We start from the raw sequence: 25,172 nt of genomic DNA, 5'->3' as shown, positions 1-25,172 counted from the left end.
TATGAGTATGAAGAACTTCAAATGTATTAAATTTATAACCAGGTTTTTGTGTTACACCAAGATAATCATTATAAATAACCACGACGCCTCCTCCTCTGCCAGTTAGACGAGGCTGGTGTATATAACTGCATCCAGGAGCACTCGCTTCATTTAATGCTATATATTCATTTGGCTTAATCCATGTTTCAGTTAAACAATGTACATTAAACTCCTGATCAGTAATGAGTTCATTAACCATTAGCGCTTTAGATGTAAGAGATCTAATATTTAATAGCCCCACCTTTAGATCAAAGGTGCTGGCAGCAGCTGTACAGTCCGTATGATCTAATTTTATACTGATTAGGTTACTGGAACAAACTCTCTGAATATTTCTACCTTTTTGTTTAGCTCGGGGAACAGACACAGTCTCGATGTAGTGGACCCTGAGTGACAACTCTGGGCAGCTAGCAGACGGTCAGTTTAGCCTGTTCGTCTGCTCCCTGGCCTTGGCTCTGGATTGTCAGAAATTAACTAGGCCTGTCCTGAGACTATAGCCTATGCTGCAGGAAATGAGAGCAGCACCTTCCCGAGTGGGATGGATACCGTCCCGCCTTAATAGGCCAGCAGTGCCCTCACAATTAGCCCAATTATCTATAAAGCCCACAGTTTTCAGAACACCACCCGGACAACCAGCAGTTCAGCGACCATAACCTGCTGTAAGCTATATCGCCACACCGCATTGGGATGGGGCCAGAGCATACTACAGCATCGGACATTGCCTTCGCTAATTTAAACACCTCTACAAAGTTACTCTTAGTAACCTCAGACTGACAAAGGTGTATATCATTAGCTCCTGCATGGATAACTATCTTTGAGAACCTGTGCTTGCCTAGGACCCTAAGATTACCTGCTATGTCCGGCGCCCTGGTTCCCGGTATACACCTGACTAAAGCTGCTGGTGCCCCTAAAGGCTGAGCTAATTTCACGTGCCATATGATAGAGTCCCCTATAACCAGAGCTCTTTCAGGTTTCTCAGTGGGTGCATCACTAAGGAGAGCAAACCTGTTCGACACGTGACGCGGAGAGGAGTGGTGCTCCCATGGGCGAGCCTCAGCGGTAGCTTTGGCTCTGCGCTTATGCCACCGAACCGTCACCCATTCACCCTGCTGTAAGGGCTCTAATGCCGGAGTTGGGGGATTGATAACTCCACCTAGGGCATCCAGACTTTCCTCTACAGAAACTACACTGTTCTCACGCTCACTGACCTTCTCTAAAGCTTGGACACGTGCTTCTAGCACTATAATCTTCCCCATCAGAGAGCTAACTAATCTGCACTTACCACAAATAAAGCTATTGCTAGCGACGGAGGAAGAATGACTAAACATCCTGCACTCAGCACACTGAACAGGCTGAAGGTGTGCCATGATGAAAAGATTCACGTACCTTAATCGAAGATCTGTTGATATTAAAGCAGATCCGATGTGGATGGCCTCCGCTTGTGGTCTTTACTCAGGAGTAGAAAAAAAAGAAAAAGAAAGCTTCCGGTCTCTGCGTTCTTCCAAAAAAAGAGAAAAAAAAAACGGAAAAAGGAAAGCGAAAGTGGAAAGTACAAAAAGAAAAGCGACAGTACAATAAAAATGAAGAGGATACTGGAAAATTATTTGTAGAAAAACTTTAAAAAAGATTAGTAATTAACGCCAACACTCGCGGGAAAATAGGCCTCATCGCAAACAACTCAGGAACCAGGAAGTGCGTAACACAGAATGCACATGTGTGTGTGCTCTATGTTAACTGTGTCCAGAAGTGCCATTGAATTCACTGGGCTCGGATGGATCGTCACACAGTAGAAATGTGTATTGTGATCAGACAAATCAGCATTCCATCTCTTTTCAGAAAAATGGACGCTGTGTGCTCCATACCAAAGACGAAAAGGACCATCCAGACTGTTACCAGCAGCAAATGCAAAATCCAGGGTCTGCTCATGGTATGGGGTTGTGTCAGTGCCCTTGGCAAAGGTAACTTTCACTTCTGTGATGGCAGCATTAATGCAGAAAAGTACGTTGAGATTTTGGAGTAACATATGCTGCCTTCAAGACAACATCTTTTCTAGGGATATTTCTACAAAACAGTGCAAAACCACATTATGTACACATTACAAAGGCATGGCTGCAGAAGAAGAGGGTGTCTGTGCCCTCTGTCCCCAATACGGAATGTGTGGCAAATTTTGAAACAAAAAATATGACAATGACGACCCCGTATTGTTGTATACCTTAAGACCTGTTTGCAGGAAGAATGGAACAAAATAACACCTGAAACACCATCACTTGGTGTCTTCAGTCCCTAAACATCTTCAGTGTTGTGAGAAGGAATGGCGACATTACAAAGTGATAAATGCTTTACCGTTCCAACTTTCTTGAATGTGTTTATTTTGAAATAACAATAAAATATGTGAAGTAAAACATCAAATACTGTGCTGTTGTGTTGTTTTGAATGCAATATTTTTAATTTTTTAAAATATTTAAAATATTTTTAAAGATTTTAAAATAACCATTGTGTTCAGTTTTAATTTCAATTTCAGCATACCATGTCAACTTTTTCTGAGTTGGGATTGGATATGTTTTCAATATTTATTTTATTTATATACACAATCTGGTCTGAATGTGCACAATTATTCATTTATTTTAGGTGCTATGCATTAGTACTGCTGGTTTCTAATCAATACCTTCATTTAGGAACAATGAAATGTTAAAATGAGTTGATCGAGTTAATTAAAATGATTAGCTCCTTGTTAGCACAGGGAATGGGGTGAATGGGATTGTGAATGGCATGTAGAAGCCTCAGAGCACCAGAATCCAAAAATAAAGAGCATTACGACATAAGGTTGAAAATCCAGCCAGGCTCTCAAACATGCAGTCAGACTTCTTTGAACCTGTCCCACTAGGCCAATCTGTTGTGCTTAATTTAGGCGCAGTGATGCATTTTAAATTGGACCTCCTGTCCAAGTCAGCCCCATCAGAGAGCCCATCAGCCACCTGCTGCTGAGGGAAAGCAGCCATGTCCTAAACTGTCTTAGACCCCTTGTACACTGCCTGTTCAAGGTGGAATTTTTACGGCTTTATTCTGCCTCGTGTTCTGTATAAAACGTTTGAATGCAGAATGAGGGGGTCTGTGTTGTTCCGCCTCTGAGCCGGAACAATTGGTAGTAGCAGAGCCGGAATAGACAACTGTGTAAAAGGGACAGGTGGAATGATGGGACAGGGGTTTGACGTTTTTGACGCTGACATTCTATTTTCTGAGACCAGCATGAATTCAAAAGTCTCTGTTTATGGTGTCTAAGGTCTGTGTGGCTTTCTGCCTCAAATTGCTTCCTAGTTCTCTTCAAATAATTCTGATCACACAAACGTTGTTTGCAAAAGTCTCTCTGCTCCTCTCATCCTCATTACCTTTCACTCTCATTCTCTCATTCAAGCATAGTTTTCTGTGACACTTTTCCCCCCCAGAAAAGCCAGCTCAGTTTGTGTGCTAAAGGATACAAATGTGTTATATATATTGAAGCTATTACTTCCATTTAATGTGAATTATTTAACGCAAGTGATTAGACGTTACATATGATGCTCAGCAACTTTATGTTTAAAGAGTTATATAAATGTGCATGGCTAACAAAAGCACCTCAACACTCAGTTCACCTGTTGTTGTTTTTAAAGCAGCACCGGTATGCTCGGGGTTTTCATATTTCTGATGCATACAGTAGATGCATCACCCTGGACACTGACGTTCCGTTGTGAAATGTCTCACCTCTGGTTGTGGAACGCCAGCTCACAATGTAAAAACACACACTGGCACGGCTTCATGCCAGCTTTATTTGGGTCAGTGTAAATCACTAAAGCCAGAATATTGAGGTTACTTTTTTACACCAATATTATGGAATATCTGTGTAAAAAGGAATTTACACAGCACAGAACAGGACTGGAGTTTAAGTTACCTCTTATCATGGCAGTAATACTATACTACTTGTCAGAGTACAGGCACTTATGGATGTAAATGCAGAGGAGAGCGGGGAAGCAGACTGTCAACAAAGCCAAAACGATAGACAAGAAGTGAGGTCAGGAAACAAGCGAGGGTCAGTCGATTAGCAAACAACATAGAGTAGACAAGACAAAGAGTGTAAACAAAATAAGGCTAGCGAAGGTCAGGAAATTGACAGGCAGATAGAGAAATGCAAGGATTGGTATGAACTGGGTGAATACAGAACGATACTTCACACTGGAGAGGAGTGTGAGAGTGGTTTAAGTAGGAGAAGGGCTAATTGAGGAGATGAGTGACAGCTATAGTTAATATTTGGGAGACAGCGGGCACTGTGAGTCTTGGGGATTGTAGTGTTGAATGTCCATGTTTGGAGTTTGAGTATCTACAGCAGGTTTACTGACAGAGCCCCCCCGAGGAGCTCCCTCTGGGAGATGAATTTTTTCTATGGTGCCCTCTACCTTGTGGTGCTGGTTTGTGTGAATGTTGAGCATGAAATTCTTGTCTGAGAAGAGGGTCTAGGATATCCTTGGCAAAGACCCAGCTTTGTTCCTCAGGTCCATAGCCTTCCCAATCTACCAGGTACTTGACTTCTCCTCTTCTGTGTCTGGAGTCGAGAATCTTACTTACCTGGTAGATGGGTTCCCCTTCTAGAAGGTGTTCAGGGTGTTCCTGGACTGAAGTGTTCTTGGCCAGGGGGCCCAGGATAGCTGGTTTGAGGTTGGAGACGTGAAATGTGAGTGATAGTCTGCTGTGAGGGGGGAGTTCTAAGCAGTAGGAGACTTCATTAATGCATTGCAATATCTTGAATGGCCCAGTGTATCGTGGCTGAAGTATTTTGCAGGTGTTTGGCTCTCTCAGGTTTTTCGTAGCTACTCATACTCTGTCGCCCAGGGAAAAGTCTGGGTTTTCTCCCCTATTTCTGTCTGCATATTCTTTATACTTCGTGTTGATTGTTTCAAGACGTTGGTGAACCTCCTCCCATATTGCTTGGCTGCGTGTAAACTAGTCATCTACCACCTGTACCTGGTTTGGTGCATCGTCCCATGGGAACAAGGGTGGTTGGTAGCCGAGTACGCACTGAAATGGTGTTAATCGTGTTAGAGTGTCTGAGGGAGTTCTGTGCATACTCGACCCATGGGAGAAAGCATGCCCAGTCCCCCTGGTTGTGCATGTAGAAGATTTTCAGGAAGCAACTGATCTCCTGGTTGGCTCGCTCAACCTGGTTATTGGACTGAGGGTGGTAACCTGATGTAAGACTTACTGCAACCCCTAACCTCTCCATAAAGCAGGTCCAGAAGCGAGAAATGAATTGTCATCCTCTGTCGCTGACTATATCCTCTGGAATACCATAGTACCTGAACACATACTGGAAGAGGAGTTCTGCTGTCTGGGATGCTGTTGGGATGCCTGGTAAAGGGATGAGTTTGAGAGCCTTCAAGAAATGGTCCAAGGTCACCATAATGGTGGTGTTCTCCTCAGAGGGAGGGAGGTCCGTGATGAAGTCAATGGCTATATGGGACCAGCGTCTCTGAGGAACAGGGAGGGGGCACAATTTGCCAGCAGGAGGGGTTCTAGGAACTTTAGCCTGAGCACATATAGAACAAGAGGCTATGAATTGGTTAATTTCCGTCAGCATGTTTTCCCACAAATACTTATCCTTCAGCATCAGATGGGTGCAGTGACTGCCAAGATACCCTGTGGCAGGTGATGCATGGGCCCATGTGATTAGTCACCCTTGAAACTGCTTGGGCACGTAGAGTAGACCAGGTGGGAGGTTATGGGGAAGACTTTGAGCATTTCTTATCTCTCTGTCCAAGTCCCAGGTGATGGATTGCAGAAAGCACTGAGTTGGGAGAATGGGATGGGTTACAGAATCTAGGTGCATAGAACTAAAGCTGCGAGATAGAGCATCAGCCTTGGTGTTCTTGGAACCAAGGCAGAATGAAATGGTGAAGTTGAACCTCGTGAAGAATAATGCCCACCTGGCCTGACGAGGGTTTAGCCTCTTGGCTTTCCTGAGGTATTCCAGGTTCTTGTGGTCTGTGAGAATAACAAAAAGGTGAGTGGACCCTTCAAGCTAATGTTGCCACTCTTCGAGAGCTAGCTTAATGGCAAGCAGTTCCCTGCTGCCGACATCGTAGTTCCTCTCTGCAGAAGAAAGTTTTTTCGAGAAGAAGGCTATAGGATGTAGTTTCTGTTTCTCACCAAACTGCTGGGATGGAATTGACCCTACACCCATGTCAGATGCATCCACTTCTACCGTAAAAGGTTTGGTGGGGTCTGGATGCTGGAGGATTGGAGCAGATGTGAAGGCTCACTTGAGATGCTGAAATGCCTCCTTGGCCTTGGGGTTCCACTGGAGGTGCTTTGGGCCTTTCTTCAGTAAGGTCATTAAGGGGTTAGCGATAGTGCTGAAACCCCTGATGAATCAGCGATAGAAGTTTGCAAACCCCAAAAAACACTAACGTTCCTTTACTGAAGTGGGTGTGGGCCAGGAAGTAACCGCGGAGACCTTGGAGGAGTCCATGCTAACTCCTTCAGTGCTTATAATGTATCCTAGGAAGGAGATTCAAACCTGATGAAACTTGCATTTCTCAGCTTTGATGTAGAGGTGATTTTCAAGTAGAGGCTCTGACATGCTTCTTGTGACTTTCTTCATCTGTGGAGTAGATCAGGATGTCATCAATGTATGCGATGGCGAATCTGCCTAGCATGTCCCATAGCACATCTTTGATTAGGCATTGGCACACGCTAGGTGCCGAAGAAAGACCATATGGCATCACCTGGTACTCAAAATGGCCGGCGGTTGTGCTAAAGGCGGTCTTGCATTCATCGCCCCTTTTGATCCTGATCAAGTTATATGCACTTCTTAGATCCAACTTAGAAAATATCTTAGATGATCAAAGCTGTCCTAGTGCTGCAGGAACTAGACGAAGGGGATAAGGGTATTTTACTGATACCTGGTTCAACCCTCTGTAATCAATGCATGGTCAGAGTCCGCCGCCTCATTTCTCCACGAAAAAGAACCCTGCGGAAACGGGAGATTTGGATGGGCAGATAGAGCCATGCTTGAGGGCCTCTTGGATGTACTCCTCCATGGCGGCATGTTCTTTCTGGGAAAGGGGGTAGATGTGCCCCCGTGGAGGTGACATGCCTGGCAGAAGGTCAACAGCACAGTCATAGGGCCAATGTGGTGGTAGCCCACTTGCCTTTCCCTTGCTAATGACCTCCTGCAAATCCATGTAGCACTCTGAGATGCCTTCCAAGGAATCAGGTTGAGGACTCTCTACTGTGGTAGATGAGAGCTTAACTTAAAGACAAGAGATGTAGTTATTGAAACAAGTTGGAGACCACTGAAGAATTTCCTTGCTCTGCCATGAGATCAAGGGATTGTGAAGCTGTAGCCATAGATAGCTGAGAATAAGGTTGTGACTTACTGTATTTGTGACATATAGTGAGATTTGTTCCGAATGTAGAATGCCCACTTGGAGGTGAAGCGGTGTGGTCCATGAAGTGACAAGACCATCTCCTATTGGTCCTCCATCAATGGTCCTAATGCTGAGCGCGCTTTGCAAGGGGACCGGTGGCAGGTTGAGTTTATGCATGATGGAATGGGTGATAAAGTTCCCTTCCACCCCTGAATCAATAAAAGCACACAGGAGTTGTGTGGAATCAGTCAACTTCAATAATACTGGAATTTTAAAAGACTTGGACATAAATTCTCTCACCGGACTCACAGAGTGTATCGAACCTTCTGCTGGAGCTGTACGGGATGGACGAATGGGACAGTGGTTGAACTGATGCTCAGAGCTCCCGCAGTAGAAGCACAACCCCTTCCTCCTCCGTCTCTCGCACTTGGAGCGTGACAGCCTGGTGCGTGAAACTTCCATGGGATAGCTGTCTTCGGCAGCCGTGATAGGCTTAAAGCTTTTCTGAATAGAGGGGCGGTGTGCCAATAGATGATCGAGTCGGATGGCCAAATCGATCAGCGAGTCCAGCATGAGTTGTTCCTCCCAGCATGCTAGCTCACTGAGAATAGCAGGATGTAGACCTTGACAGAAGACAGCCTTCAAAGCGGGCTCGTTCCATCCACTGGCTGATGCCATGGTTCTAAAGTTGAGAGCATATTCCGCCACACTTTGAGAACCTTGTGAAATAGTAAGCAGATTTTCACCAATTTCAATACCTTCTGGTTCATGGTCAAATACCCTCTCAAACAGAGAGAAATTGCTCATATGACGTGATTTGTTTGTGGTCTTTGCTCCATACTGTGCTTGCCCAGTGTAACGCTTTGCCAGAGAAGGAAGAAAGGAATTTAGCAATTTTATGCTTATTGGAGAGATTCGGCATGGTGGCGAAATACATACAGCATTGAAGCAAGAAACCCTTACAAGTGAGGGCATCTCCAGCAAACTTCTCGGGTACAAGAAGTTGTAGCATGGGGCTAGGAAGAGACTCAGGGTGCAGTAGGAGGGCCTGTGACATCACGGTAGTCAGCTGTGTTAGACGGGTGTTGAGATCCGCTAGCATCTGTTGATGTTCTCCCAGTAAGTGACCCTAAGCATTCAAAGCAGCCTGCTTCGCCTCTTCCGCAACATCCATAATGGCAAAGTATCCTGTCAGAATGCAGGCATTTACGGATATAAATGCAGAGGAGAGGGGGGAAGCAGACTGTCGATGAAGACCAAACGATAGACAAGAAGTGAGGTCAGGAAACAAGCGAGGGTCGGTCGATCGGCAAACAACATAGAGTAGATGAGACAAAGAGCATAAACAAAATAAGGCTAGCAAAGGTCAGGAAATCAAGAGGTAGATAGAGAAATGCAAGGCTTGGTATGAACTGGGTGAATACAGAATGATACTCCGCGCTGGAGTGGAGTGTGAGAGTGGCTTAAGTAGGAGAAGGACTAATTGAGGAGATGAGTGTCAGCTGTAGTTAATATTCGGGAGACAGAGGGCACTGTGAGTCTCGGGGATTGTAGTCTTGAATGTCTATGTTTGTAGTTTGAGTACCATATCTACAGCAGGTTTACTGACACTACTCCTTAAAGAAGGGTGAAAGCTATATTTTTGCAAGAAACACATGAAGCCATTGGGATAAATTTGTTCAAAAAGATGTAAAATTATTTCTGATTCTGAGTACAGAGCAATATTCTTAGGCTAGATATTTATCTGGGCTTTATAGTATGTGATAATGTTGTATGTATGCTACTGCCATTATAATGTACAATATTTGTTTGTTTGTTTCAGGGGAAAATTCATATGTTTAAAATTTTTATTTTTCTGTAAATTTGCTTTGAGACAACGTCTGTTGTTATAAAAGCACTATACCCATAAAATCTATCTATCTATCTATCTATCTATCTATCTATCTATCTATCTATCTATCTATCTATCTATCTATCTATCTATCTATCTATCTATCTAACTTAAGAATCTCTTGCATTTTCCTGAAAGTTAGTAATATCCTGTGAGATGGCTAGAAGAGCTTTCCCAGGCATTGAGGTTCCCCAGCTACTGCATTTAAGTTCCTGCACCAAAACCTGCCTCTGATAGTCACTAATTAGTTGAACCTAATTAGCAGGTACATGGTCGAAATGGTGATAAAATACAAGAAAAACCAACATAAAGTGTCATAGAAGAGTGTTGTGCCAATACAACCTATAAGAAAAGCTTCAGTGCACCTTGGCATAAATTCTTCAGGTTTCTGCAACCAGACCTGGAAGGATGAACCTTTTTTTATTTTTAATATTTTTTATTTTTATTATTTTTTTGTTGTTGTTGTGAGGATGGTGGTAGAGTGTATTTAATAACATTTCAGTCCAAAATCTCCCACAGATGTTCAACAGGGTTGAGGTCTGGTGAATGTGAAGGCCATAGCATATAATTTACATAATTTCCATACGATCAAACCATTCAGTGAGCCCTTATACCTTGTGGATGTGGGCATTGTCATCCTGGGAGAGACTACGAAAGACTAAATTTTCACAACAGGATAAACAGTCAGAATTATTCTGAACTGAATTGAATTGACTATCCTCTAAAGCATATGTATTCAAAACTTTTCCCCATGAGGCTCCCTTTTCAGTTAAAGAGATTTTTGAGTCAAAACAATGGAACCAACTGAGACACTATCAATATAACATGGAGGGGGGGCTGCAGGAGGTGTTAATTAATATCGGGAGGTTCAAACCACTTACACAATTGTCAGTCACTCCAGATTCACAAGTCGACTGGTTCATCTGCTGTTTTTACTGGAGAAAAATGAAGACTGTTCATATTTGTGTTCCAGCATACAATGGTGTTAATATCTGGAGCTACGATGCAAAATGTGTAAAGGCTAGCAAGTCTGATAGTCATTTAAATATTCATTTTTATGATTTTCCATCTTACCCCTCACCCACAATTCCCCTGCAATTCCAATTTCTTCCACCCTCCCCAGTTTGATTATCTCTGTTCTAAGGAGACAAGTGGGCCCAAAGCCATCCATCCATCCATCCATCCATCCATCCATCCATCCATCATCTGTACTGCTTATCTGTCAGAGTTGCAGGGGAAACTGGAGCCAATCCCAGCTGACTTTGGGCGAGAGGTGCGGTACACCTTGGGCAGGTTGCCAATGTATCGCAGGGCTAACACAGAGACACACAACCATTCACACTCACATTCATAACTATGGGCAATTTAGAGTAGCCAGATGATCTAAACTGCAGGTGTTTTGTCTGTAGGAGGAAACTGGAGCACCCAGAGGAAACCCATGCAGGCATGGGGAGAATACAGAAAGACCACAGTCAGCCGCGAGTGGACCCAAATTGTGCTAGCAAAATAATTCCCACAGTATTGGGAAGAGCAGTTCTACATTTTTTTAATCACACATATGACAGAGCAATAGCCTACCAAATTGTATTTTCAACATTGAATATTCAAACTGACAAAGAAATGAGGGAAAATAAATGTGAAATATCCCAAATAATAGCCTTTAACAATAGTTAAAGGTAATTTCCCTATAGTACAAAAAGAAATCCCCTAAAAGACTCAATTAGAAGTTGACCAAGTGATGTGGTATAAAAAAAACACACACACTTTAATTATGAGCAATAATTCTTAGAAAAATGGTTTCTGAGGGCACCAGGAAGTACAATAAAGTCCTTAAAGCATGGGGTGACAACCAAAGACAGGATGCCCTGTGTAATGATGAGTACAAGTTTGAGATTTTTGGTTTACAAAGGCAGTACTATATCATAGTCTGGTGGTACATTTCACACATTCATGTTGGTAACTGGGTGAAAATCAATGAAATAATGAATGCAGAGAAAACTGTAAAGTGTTTTTGCTTCAGTGCACTGTATTTCTGGGAAAACTGCAAAAGAAGAAATTGCTTTCAGCATTATAATGAATCCTCCTTCACACTGCAAACACCATTGAGACCTAAATGGAGCTCCTAAATGAGACACAGTTAAAGGGTCATATCTTTTCCTCATCAGTTATGGCTTCTTCTTGGCTGGAAAGAAAACCTCCCTCTACACCACCCCTTTGTACATAAGATTTATACACCTCTGATCTAAGGCAATCAATTAAATATTTATTTAAATACCCGTCAATTATAGGTCAGTTAGTGTTATCTCAGCCACTTCAGACTGCTGACATGAACATAACTCAAAATAAGTCAAATGAAATGTTCTTGTGAATCTGTCATCAATTTTGAAACATTTAAGTAGGACAGCCAAATATTTTAGAACAGCACACAGCATTCTGGCCATTTTGATTATTTCAAATTGCTAATTAATCATTTTCTGAATTGCCTTTCAAGCAAATTAACAGTTGTTTCCAAGATAAATCAGGTGGTTTAACATTTACACATGGTAAATGTTTTTTGTTTTTGTTTTTTTAATAATCTTTCCCTGACTTATGAAGGTCAACACACTTCTCCCTCATTTGGTTTGTGTGTTCTCTTATCTTTCCCATGTTGATGGATGACTAAGGGAATCTGGGCTCTGTGCCACCTCATATTTATACCCAGTTAATCAGGAAGTCATGGATTACAGCTTGAAAGTTCCTACACACTCCAGTCAACTCATACTGTATGTATGATGTAAATTGGAAACATGCTTCAGTTACATCGTGTATAAATCTAGGGGTGCCAATAATAATGGCACATGAGTTTTGTTAAAAAATAATTATTTCTTGATGAGGGATTTGTGGTGGCATGGTGATATAGTGGTTAGCACTGTCGCCTCACAGCAAGAGGGTTCTGGGTTTGAGCCCAGTGGTTGACGAGGCCATTCTGTGTGGAGTTTGCATGTTCTCCCCATGTCTGTGTGGGTTTCCTCCGGGTGCTCCGGTTTCCCCCACAGTCCAAAGACATGCAGGTTAGGCTAACTGGTGGCTCTAAATTGACTGTAGGTGTGAGTGTGAATGGTTGTTTGTCTCTATGTGTCAGCCCTGCGATGACCTGGCAACTTGTCCAGGGTGTACCCCACCTCTCGCCCATAGTCAGCTGGGATAGGCTCCAGCTTGCCCGTGACTCTGCACAAGATAAGCGGTTACAGATAACGGATGGATGGATGGATGGATGGATGAGAGACTTGGTTTTCCCTGAATAATTTATTTCAATTAAAGGTTGGATTTTTCTCCTTTTTTTCAGTGTGAGATGAAGCTACTTCACCAAAAGGTGGATTTTTTCTAACACTTTTTACTAATCTTTACAAGGTGGAACCAGTAATCGTGGCGTGCACTGTATATTAGCAAGTTCATTATAATATGACCAACAATGTAATAAAAAAGTATTGAAATTCTAAATAAATAATAAACATTTCAAATTAAAAGTATTACATGCTAATTTATGCATCATATTAATAATTACATTACATAAAGAATCTCTCTCTCTCTCTCTCTCTCTCTCTCTCTCACACACACACCAGTCTTCGCTTGTTTCAGCACATAATGAGTTTTCATTCTTTTCCATTTTGGGAGGGTTTAATGTTTCATTTATGATACCAGCCAAAGGGTTTAATAAACCTTTGCTTTCAGGCAACTTTGTCTTGCACCAAACAGCCTTTTCTCTAACCTCTGCCTAATCCTCACTACTACATCTATCAATGGGATTAGACCAGCACCGCCTCACAGACTCCATCAGAGTGTTCAGAGACATGACTAGGCATGGCACAGGGAAGCAGGGTGAGCTCAAGCCCTACCTGTCCTTATTTCACTCTTGCATTTTCCCCAATTAGGGATCAGAAAGGAGCTGAGAATCAGAAACTACTGCTCAGTGAATCCTGCCCTGACAGCCTAGTGTCAGTGATTAGCATTATGAGTGGTTTGCCTTCTGTTGTGCATGAAGTGATGTGGGGAGACTGAATTACCATGATGATGCAGACTAGCAACCCTGGACTTTGACACAATCTTAACTTAGCTAAACCTTTGATATAAGTTTCCAAATATCACTGTTTTTAATACAGAACCTGACATTATAGAAAGCACATTTGGCAAATGCTAACCTGATCCATATGATGGCAAATGCAATGACTCAAAAACAAATCTCTCTCTCTCATATATATATATATATATATATATATATATATATATATATATATATATATATATGTGTGTGTGTGTGTGTGTGTGTGTGTCTGTGTGTATGTATGTGTGTGTGGAGAGAGAGAGAGAGAGAGAGAGAGAGAGAGAGAGAGAGAGAGAGATGGCAATAAAGATGGCCTGTTATGAGGTGTCCTTCCTTCAGGAACAAAAAAAACATTCCTTCAGCCACTTTTTAAATAAACACTAAAGTCAGGGAGTCTGTGAGAGTTTGACCTTGTAAATAAAAAAGACTCAAGTTTACCCTGTTGGTACTTGACCTGGTACTTCAGTGCCAAGATCTGAGATTGGTTTCTGGCAATGCAATGAACTGTTACCACCTCTAGAGTATTATCATATCAGGGTATATTTATATAAATGTCATTCCAATATAAAGTATAATATAATCCAATATAAACCCTAATATAAAGTTACCCTGCCTATGCTCTTTTAATAATATTTTAAAATGACAGTACATTCGGATCTAAGAATATTATAACTGGAATCTAATATTACAGTGTCTTGCAAAAGTATTCATCACCATTGGTGTTTGTCCTGTTTTGTCGCATAACAAGCTGGAATTGAAATGGATTTTTGGGGGGTTAGCACCATTTGATTTACACAACATGCCTACCACATTAAAGGTGAAAATTGTTGGTTTATTGTGACACAAAAAATAATTTAGATGAAAAAACAGAAATCTGGAGTGTGCATAGATATTCACCCCCCAAGTCAATACTTTGTAGAGCCATCTTTTGCTGCAATTACAGCTGGAAGTCTCTTGGGGTGTGTCTCTATTAGCTTAGCACATCTAGCCACTGGGATTTTTGCCCATTCCTCAAGGCAAAACTGCTCTAACTCCTTCAAGTTAGATGGGTTGCGTTGGTGTACAGCAGTCTTCAAGTTATGCCACAGATTCTCAATTGGATTGAGGTATGGGCTTTGATTAGGCCATTCCAAGACATTTAAATGCTTCCCTGTAAACCACTCCAGTGTAGCTTTAGCAGTATGTTTAGGGTCATTGTCCTGCTTGAATGTGAACCTTCATCCCAGTCTCAAACCTCTGGCTGACTCAAATTGGTTTTCCTCCAGAATTGCCCTGGATTTAGCGCCATCCATCTTTCCTTCAGTCCTGGTCAGCTTTCCTGTCCCTGCAGAAGAAAAATATCCCCACAGCATGATGCTGCCAACATGCTTCACTGTAGGAATGGTGTTCTCAGGGTGATGGGTTTGCACCACACATGGCATTTCCCATGAATGCCAAAAAGATCAATTTTAGTCTCATGTGACCAGAGAATCTTCTTCCATGTGTTTGGGGAGTTTGCCACATGTTGTTGGGCAAACTCCAAATGTGTTTTCTTAAGCAATGACTTTTTTTCTGGCCACTCTTCCATAAAGCCCCGCTCTGTGGAGTGTTTGGCTCAAAATGGTCCGATGGACAGATACTCCCATCTCCGCTGTGGATCTTTGCAGCTCCTTCAGTGTTATCTTTGGTGTCTTTGTTGCAGCTCTGATTAATGCCCTCCTTGCTTGGTCTGTGAGTTTTGGTTGGAGGCTTTCTCTTGTCAGGTTTGTAGTGGTGCCATATTCTTTCCATCTTTTCCATTCTTTCCATTTTCTTTCCATATAAAATACTTTTTTAATTAGTTAGCATTTCTCTTCTCGGCTGTAATTTCTTATTTTCAGCAGGAAGATCAGTTAAGTATCTTCATGTGTGAGTTTTTCTTCCAAAACTGCAAGCTTATTAGACACTTAACCTACTTATCAGCAGAGCCCATGCTGCGCACAGAACTTCAGTACAAAGCTTCATGTGATAACTTAAATAGTCTGCTTTTACCACACTTAATGAGGCAGCATAACAGTTTAAGCCAGGTTGTACAGAGCATGTTGACTGCAATGACATTTCACCTAGACTAAATCACAACACCACTCCTACTGTACATTTAATACTGAGGGTTTGACAACCAACCTACTGAGCATCACAGATCTCTGTGGCAATGTGTTTGAACATTTGAACAGTTTTCTTGTTTACTGCAATGAATAATTACACATTTCCCTGTTGAGTTATGTGATGATAATTGGATGTCAGAAGTGTATTATATGTTAGCTAGCCTTAAAGCAAAAGTTCAGGTCTTAATAAAAATTGATGAATTAAAAAACTTGATTTAATTTTCGCTGAAACCTTCCTTTTAACCAGATCCTGCTGTCAGCAACTTCTACACAAACACACAGTAATTAAATACTGTCTGCATTATCCATACTGCAACATCGTACATGAAATATATAGACGTTAACTCCTTTATCATCATGTCATCAACAAATTTGCATTTACTATAATCATAAATGAATGTGTACCACAGTGTGTGGCTTTGTCTTCAGCCATATAAAATAATTTGTTGTGACTATTCAAGGTATTTAAATGACAATAGAACATAAAGGAAGGAATGAAGGACAGAAGAAAGGAAGGAAGGATCCTTACCTTTAACAATGAGCTCAGCAAAGTTAGAAACACCAGAGCCTCTGGAGGACTGTGTGACACAGCGGTAGAGGTCCTGCTCAGGCCTCTGGACGTCCTCCAGCTGGAAGGACACTGAAAAACGATTGCGGCCCAGGTGCTTGACTGAGCCACCTGAGGATACCTCACCATTGTGTCGCTAGAGTGGATAAAAGGCGTGAGTAAATATTATATTATCCACTCACAACAGATGCAAACATGCATTACCATTTAAATGTCTGTTTAAACATTGAGGGCATAAAATGTGTTTGAACAGAAGCTCATAGTCAGCTAACAGGCCTGCTGTTTCTGTATTCCTGTAATATCAGGACACAGCAAAACATGGCTGACCAGTAAAAATAACAAATTAATAATAATAATAATAATAATAATAATAATAAAAACAGCCCAATGAATTGTCATGCATCTAACTTTAGAGGAAATGTTAATGCATGGAATTAGAGGGAAATAATATGATTAGGGCTAGGCTTGACACTAGTTACTATTTTAAAAGAAATCACATAACAGTATTAGATATGGTCAAACCTAACAACTTAATATTTAGAAGAAAAAAAAGCACATTTCATGCATGAAAAAACCCAACAATTTTTATTTGATTAGGTTTGCTCTCGGAAAAGAGTTATAATTGTTGTATTTTGAGCTATAGCCTTGAGTAAGGCATAGAAAATAGCTCAGGATAACTATGTCATATCTGCAAGACTGAATCCGATGGACGTCAAAAAGTAAGAAATGAAGGAAGCAAGGAATGAATCACAGTCATATGGAAGGAATTACGTGGGGCTCAGCAAAAGCATCCCTTATCCTTGTGATTCACATCATAAAACTGTGTTCTTGCGTGTGAATAGGAGCCTACTGTATAATCAACATTTTCTACCTTCCCTTCTATGAAGAGGAATCACTACTTTGGACAACTAGTGTGTGTCTGTCAATCACACTGTCACACTGAACAACCCACTGTGTTTCTTTATTGAAGGGTTGAAGTAATATGCAGAACACCACACAATCCTGGCCTTAAAGGAACAGTCCACCGTACTTCCATAATGAAATATGTTCTTCTCTGAATTGAGACGAGCTGATCCGTACCTCTCCGAGCTTTGTGCGACCTCCCAGTCAGTCAGACGCGCTGTTACTCCTGTTAGCAATGTAGCTAGGCTCAGCATGGCCGATGGTATTTTTTGGGGCTGTAGTTAGATGCGACCAAACTCTTCCACGTTTTTCCTGTTTACATAGGTTTATATGACCAGTGACATGAAACAAAGTTCAGTTACACAAATTGAAACGTGGCGCGCAGAAGGTGTTAGTACGCCTGTCATTATAGTGTGGACTTTCCATAGCATAGAAAATCGCCACGTTTCAATTTGTGTAACTGAACTTTGTTTCATGTCACTGGTCATATAAACCTATGTAAACAGGAAAAACGTGGAAGAGTTTGGTCGCATCTAACTACAGCCCCAAAAAATACCATTGGCCATGCTGAGCCTAGCTACATTGCTAACAGGAGTAACAGCGCGTCTGACTGACTGGGAGGTCGCACAAAGCTCGGAGAGGTACGGATCAGCTCGTCTCAATTCAGAGAAGAACATATTTCATTATGGAAGTACGGTGGACTGTTCCTTTAAAATCTCACAAACAAAACTGATGTTATTATACTGGTTATAGTCATGGTAACCACAAAGCTCACAACAAACATCAAGTTTTGAGGGCTCACTATTATCTTTCTTTGTTTTACCCTACAATTACATCACTCATTGAATTAGCAGCTATAAGGAAGGATAAACAGTGAGATGAAGAGATTTGTTTGGGCTAATTGTAGTGCAGATGACAAAGTGGTCCATTTGTTTGACAGAAGTCAGCACGTTTTTTATGACTAAAGCAAAAACACAAACTAGGTTCACAAGAGAAATGCTATGGGGGTGGTGAAGGGGTGGCCATATGTCTCCCACTGCATGAGCAGGGCAGATTTCAGAGACCTTGAAAGTGTTTAATGTGCCAAAATGACAGCATGTAACCACAAGCATTCATCCTTGTCCTTGAAATGTAATATCATCATAGATCTGATTTCATTTTTGACTGAGTTTCCTAACCCCCAATGAGACATGTGTCAGAGACTAACACTTATATAATACAGTGGGACCACCGTATTTGCTGATTTGGTAACCACGGTTTCAGTTATCTGCAGTTTACCCCTGGCCAGAAATATGAAGTGGAAATGTAAAGCAAAGGCTACTTATAACAGTTTTGCTTGTACAGTGGAACCATCGTATCCGCTGACTCGCTCAAGCATACAAGCATGACCCCTCAAACTACACACCCAGAATGCAATGCACCATGATGTAGTTGCCCATGCTCTAGCCACAGCATTAACCAAGTACACCTGCTTTCACTTTTTTCACTTATTACTTGCCTTATTTAAACCCCAGCTTCTGTTAGTTTGTCTTGGGTTTGTTTTTATTTTCCATATCAATGCACATTGTTTTCCTCACTTCTGCTGTTGTATTTTCATGCCTGGTGTTCTTTGTTGCTTTGACTATCCTGTGTAAATAAAAGGTTTCCACACTTTCATCTATCTCTGCACCTCAAACATGATATACAGTAAATATTAAGTGGAAACGTCAATGTCAGAATCCGGGGGGAGGGAGAGAGAGAGAGAGAGAGAGAGAGAGAGAGAGCACATTTACATCACTTTATTATAGTATATTGTTATTATTGTATTATTTTATCAAATTTATAAATTACACTTTATAATAGATATGTATGTACACAACAGGCTTTAGCTTATACATGGTTTGCTACTATCTGTGGTTTCAGCTATCCACGTGAGATCTTAAAATATATCCTCTGTGGATATGGCAGTCCCACTGTGTAATATAATATAATATAATATAATATAATATAATATAATATAATATAATATAATATAATATAATATAATATAATATAATATAATATAACAATCCACTATATGGCCAATAGTTTGTTGACACCTGACAATCACAACTATAGGTGGTTTTTGAACATCCCATTCCAGATTTAATATCCCCCCTTGCTATTACAATAACCTCCACTCTTCTGTTCAGGCTGTCCACTAGATTTTGTCCTAATGAGCCTTGCTTTTTGCACAGGGGAATTCCACAGGTTTGCGGTGGAGGTCCAGAGGTTGGGACACACCTCGGATAGGACGCCAATTAATCGAAATGAACATGCACGCGTGCACACACACACACACACATCAAATGTCAATTTAGAGCAGAGGTGGAAGAAAACTGGAGAATCCAGAAGAAACCCACATGGACACAGAGAGAACATGCAAAACTCAAAACAGACAGTAACCCAAACTGGAGACCCTGGAGCTCAATGCTACCAGTTGCATCACCATGCCATTCATATTGGACTAATATAATATCTCATCTCATTATCTCTAGCTGCATTATCCTGTTCTACAGGGTCACAGGCAAGCTGGAGCCTATCCCAGCTGACTACGGGTGAAAGGTGGGGTACACCCTGGACAAGTTGCCAGGTCATCACAGGGCTGACACAGAGACACAGACAACCATTCACACTCACATTCACACCTACGGTCAATTTAGAGTCACCAGTTAACTTAACCTGCATGTCTTTGGACTGTGGGGGAAACCGGAGCACCCGGAGGAAACCCACGCGGACACGGGGAGAACACGCAAACTCTGCACAGAAAGGCCCTCGCCGGCCACGGGGCTCGAACCCAGACCTTCTTGCTGTGAGGCGACAGCGCTAACCACTACACCACCGTGCCGCCCCCGCTATAATATAATATAATATAATATAATATAATATAATATAATATAATATAATATAATATAATATAATCGTTACTGCACAGATGGTATATGACAAATGATATGACAGCTGTAAATCTTGTAAAGTATATTTAGTGGAAGGTTACTTCTACTCGTAGAGCAGTTATGCATCTCTTTAAGTCGATTTTCAAATCACCTGTGTGTTGAATAGAAGTATCTGAACTGTGTATTTTCAAAAGCATCTACATCCTTGCCTTAAAACACAAGCAGTAAAAAAAAAAATCAGGGATAGAAAATGCAGACAGAATTAGGAAAAAAGAGTTGTTTTTTTTGTCTTTGCTGTCAAATGTAATATGATGCACCATAAAAACAAGAGACAATTAGAATAAGCTATGAAAAGACAAATATGATGATATATGAAAGAGAAATAAACACCTAGTAGGAGTCCAGTATATTGCGGATATATCACTTGACTAGTCCTAGTCGCAATTACACATGAATCACTGCAAACTGAACTAAATCAAGGTCATGAAATTGGAATGTGAGTGTGTGGGATGTGGGCTATTATATCATGTTTTTGAATCACTATTTGGAGTTCAATTTTAAAAAAAAAATAACGCCAGTGTTTTGATTAATTCAATACACTCCTATAAAGAAACAAGATATCTGATTACTGATGTGTGCAATTTCAGTATTAACTCTTCACTTTATATGTGTAACTGAACTCTAAATATGGCCCTTCATGTGGTCCAGCAAATCAACAAAACTCTATAAATTGCTGTGAGGGCATCTATGGGCTTGACAAAGAGCATGAATACATAAATGAGAAATTAAACCAGGGATTCTGGTCTCTGGTGCAGAATTTTTATTGACAAATCCACGGTGATGATCTATGTGTGTCACAAAAGACGCCTCGCTGGAAAGAGAGTAATCTCTGTTGTCATGAAGCTGTACTCACCTCCAGTAAAAATTTCTCTGCCTCTGATGCTCTTCCTGCTGCCACACACTGGAAAGTGGCATTCTGTCCAGCATTGACCTCCACATCCCCCAGGCGAGAAAAGTGGGGGGCTTTATCTAAAGGAAAGCACAGACAGAGCAGAGATTAGGTGATCCAATTATCCATCTGCAAACTCATCTATTTCCAAGCATTTGTCCAAATAGAACGTTAATGTGTGGCACAAATGTAATTTTACTCAGTGGGCTGCTTTATCCAAGTCAGGCACACTGGTTAAAGCAGGCAACCCAACTTATCTCACCTATTTTATTATTAATATAAAGGTTTTTTAGAAAGACATTTTGATATACTCCAGTTTGGCTGCCTGGGAGAAATAGGTCAAAATGCCAAAGTATGAGCTATATGATTCCTAGTTTAAAATGTAAATATGAAATATTATTTTTGATGTTTCAGTATTTTTATGTCTTAGAAATAAAATTCAGATATACAGTAGCATTCAAAGCATAAATCAACAATTATCCATTTGTAAACCTGTTTTTTTTTTCATCCACAGTGACTCACTGAGATTAAAAAGTTTTAGTTTCCTCATGAGATAGAAATGCTGCTCAAAAACATTAAATCAACATTTCACAAATAACGCTGGGCATAAAAGAACATGGGACATGATCTGCATATATCTGACATACATTCACTTTATTCATGCATACCTAATATGTTTCAGATGTAGATTTTTATGGAGTGAAATGCATTTTAATAGAGATTTTTACATTTTAAAGCATGAAAAGCAGCAATAACCGAGTTTTTGGAACCTTCTCGTTTCATTAGGAAAGTTCCAGTTAGACAAGGTGATTAGCTGTGTGTGGGACTTGTCTTTACACCTTAAACACTGTGATTAACTCTGCCATTATTTTTCCCACCTGCCACCTGATGCAATGCTATGGGTTACAGTAGTCAGTACTGAATATGAATAAGGGTATGCTAAATCAATCACACGCAGCACAGGAAAACTGGCTGGGAAACAGAAAGAAACAGAATAAAGAGTAGCTTGGGTGGGTTTTTTTCTTTCTTTCTGACAGCATATGAACATTATTCCAGGAATTTGTTTGTACAAAAAAGGCGGGTGACATGGCTGCAGCATTTGTAACCAGCAGGAAGCCCAGCTTCTTGTGAAAACACTGGTCTTTTATGCTTGATTTATAATTCATATTCTGTGCTCAATAGGCACACAAACATGAAAGGAAATACAAACAGCAGTCTGTTTTTAAGGATTTGTATTTTTAAAGCATTTTAGGCAAACTCATTTTGTGCTAAGACACACATTCCATTTCTACATCTTAATTATTTTTTTAATTGTGTTTTGCCCCCTGCAGTGTTATTGGCACATTTAAATACTGTGGTCAGGTACTGGTGTAAGAATGCCCATCAGAAATGCCATGCCTGCTTAGCACCTTGTCTAGAATTGCAATGTGCTGATCGCACGTTAGGTTCTCTCTCTTTTTTTCCTTTCTCTACCTTTCCTTTTAGTCACCATGCCAAATTTCTACATCCTGGCCCTGTGCCATGCTCGACAGTGTGCTGAGGTCCTGATGAGAGTCTTAATTATTTAATGGGCACAGTGGGGTTGAAATGATGCCATCTGCTGCCCGCAGGAAGTGGAAGAGGTGGGGATGTGGGTGAAATAGCAGGAGGTGAAAGGCTTTGCCATGAAGGACTTCCTTGACCACTGCATCTGGTGTTTCATTGTTTAGAAGTCGACTTTATGACCAACTAAAAGTAGTTTATCAGCACTGTTTAAAAATGAATAGGTATTAGTGCATTTAATGAAGCTGCAGGCTCTTAGATGTCCCTTTGGGGCCATCAGCTGGCATGTTAACACCAAGCCAGCCTCTCACCCCACTGACAGACCACATATTCAGCCCTAAGCAGCAATCTGAGCTACACCTGGGAGTAATATACAGTACTGTCTAGCAGTAATTGTACAGTGATGCAGTTATTGGTGTTTTACCTCTGTACTCCTATGAAAATCACATGAAATTATAGAATTTCAGGGCATTTACACATATATTAAATATGATGAATATTCACATAAAATGAAACATGTTCATATAATAACAATGATGCTATATAATAATTCATTAACACATGCCTCATATAAAAATAATTAATGCCTTTTTACAGAAGGAATGTAAATTAGCATTTGAGTAATCAAGCAGCTGTATGAAATCTAAATACTACCTAAATGTGAAATCTAAATAACAATAAATATGCTGTATCTAAATTATGTAAACTGCACCTCTTCCATTACAGTCAGTAAAACACTACTACTATGTGCAAGAAGACTAATTGTGCAGCACATTTTGTTAATTGATTTGTGTGTCTGTAGTATTTTTATAATTATTTTTGCAGTACATTTTTGAGGGAACAAATCGGTTCTCAAAACTGTGATAACATAAATATATTTTTTAAATTCATTTTTTTTAATGTATCAGTTTCATTCCTAATCTTGTGTTTTATCATTTAAATACCAATGGTATTATGTAAAGCCATAAAACACTAATATCCACCAGCATTCTTGAAATACTTTATAACCATGGGAAGCTCTGGTGGATTATAAAGTAATAGCCTATGGGTTATACTGCATCTCAGTGCTCTGTATTTAAGACCTTCATGGTTCTCGTGATGACAACACATCACACACTCCCTCACAGCTAGTGCTCACTGCTCTGATCTTGCTCTGTATGATCTCCAAAGTCCACATGCTCTCTGAGCCCATTTCCCACTGAGGAACAGCAGGCTTCTGCTAACAAGAAAGCAAGCAGAATACAAATATACACGCCTTGCATACACAGAGTTTGCATGACAAAAGACAGCCAGCACATTATACTATGATAAATGTAAAATAAATAGATAAATTACACCAGTTAAAGATTAAAAAGTGAAACCCTGAAAGCAGCAAATACTTTAATTCGACTATTGGAAAAGCACATGAAAGACCATATTCCTTTATTCCTCACAAACCATGTATTGCTGATGATTTCTGACATGGGGCAGAAGATTACAGCTCCTCATCTCAAAGAGAAGGACCAGCTGCACCCTGCAAGGCTACAACAGTAAATGAAATGCACGATGTGAAAATTGCCTCCTGGTTTTGAACTTGTCCTCTTCCTCATTCACACTCACACATGCTGACCATGGCTATGCTACTTACAGCAGGGATAGTTCAGCAGCAAGATGTCGTCCACAGCAATATAGCCCCAACGGTCTACAGTCGCCTCCAGCAATACCTAAACAGAGGGAAAATAATTGTAAACATCTTTTCTCTCAAACAAAATACATGAAAACATTACAAACAAGAACTTAAATGAGGATCCATTAAATCACATCCCTTTATTACTGAAACAATCCTCTATCTAATTTAAGCCATCTAATTGCAGCACTGAAATGGTCCACTACAACAAATGTGAGCAACAAAAGGTAGACAAGAAATGGATAGCTGTTGCAAAGGCAAAAAAAGAACTGCTCTCATCTGTCTGCTGCATACAAGCAAATGAAACCCTGACAGTTCCATACTGAGAATCAGAGAGAGAGGAAGAATAGACACTGACTCTTTTAAGGGTCCCTGAGGCCTGAAAGAAATAAAGAAATAATGGCCTCATCAGGAGTGCTCTATGTGCAGTGTGATGCATGGTTCTCATTCTGCTCGTGCCACATACACAAACACACACTCACTCATAATGCTAGAGGAAGAGACACAGGTCTCCGGGGACCAGAGAGAGGCTCCATGCTATCCAGACACGAAGGACAGCCAGCACAGTGCAATGAAATCAAATCGATATGGCACGTACGACAACGATGATGAGATGTTATTACAGATGGGGGTAGGGCTATTGTTTGCACTCCCGAAGCTAGACAGTGAGGCTGTCCACACACACCATCAAAGTTATTGTTTCTCATAATCCCTGCCACAGAAAGACTATTTTTTTTGTTGCTGTTTACTGTCTACCAGCTGAGCAGAACCTCTGGGTCATTTTAACACGGATATCTGAACACTTTATATTCAACTTGATTGAACTTTAATAGGGAAAGATTTTCAACAACAGAGACCCTTAACTCTGCAGCCAAAAGAACAACTGAACTTTGTCATTTTTTGCTAATTGGTGTCACAGTATGAGACTACTCTCCCTTACAAAAAATCACTTATATTCCATATGCTATGCTATTACTGTAGAAAACATGTGAAAGTCTGTTTTGCCATTGCTTGCCCTAAGATTACACATATGAACTCACACATATATGATCACATTTAAAAAAGAATTAATGTTAGAAATATAAACCTCACAAGCCCGAC

General features: G+C 40.7%; 1 protein-coding gene across 2 annotated transcripts in view; it reads right to left on the bottom strand.

Moving 5' to 3' along the window:
• Positions 1–25,172, bottom strand: part of ptprub (protein tyrosine phosphatase receptor type Ub) — a 487,258-nt gene that overhangs the window by 183,072 nt on the left and 279,014 nt on the right. For both annotated transcript variants that reach the window (XM_060922216.1, XM_060922217.1), the window contains exons 4-6: positions 24,033–24,108; positions 20,828–20,943; positions 16,058–16,232 (exon numbers count right to left, since the gene is read on the bottom strand). In XM_060922216.1, coding sequence (XP_060778199.1) covers positions 16,058–16,232; positions 20,828–20,943; positions 24,033–24,108 — 367 coding nt within the window. The remainder of the gene's footprint in view (positions 1–16,057; positions 16,233–20,827; positions 20,944–24,032; positions 24,109–25,172) is intronic.

Source organism: Neoarius graeffei, chromosome 5 (assembly GCF_027579695.1).
Source record: "Neoarius graeffei isolate fNeoGra1 chromosome 5, fNeoGra1.pri, whole genome shotgun sequence".
NCBI lineage: Eukaryota > Metazoa > Chordata > Actinopteri > Siluriformes > Ariidae > Neoarius > Neoarius graeffei.
The sequence above is the reverse complement of the archived record's forward strand: the minus strand, read 5'-3'. Positions and strand labels throughout refer to the sequence as shown.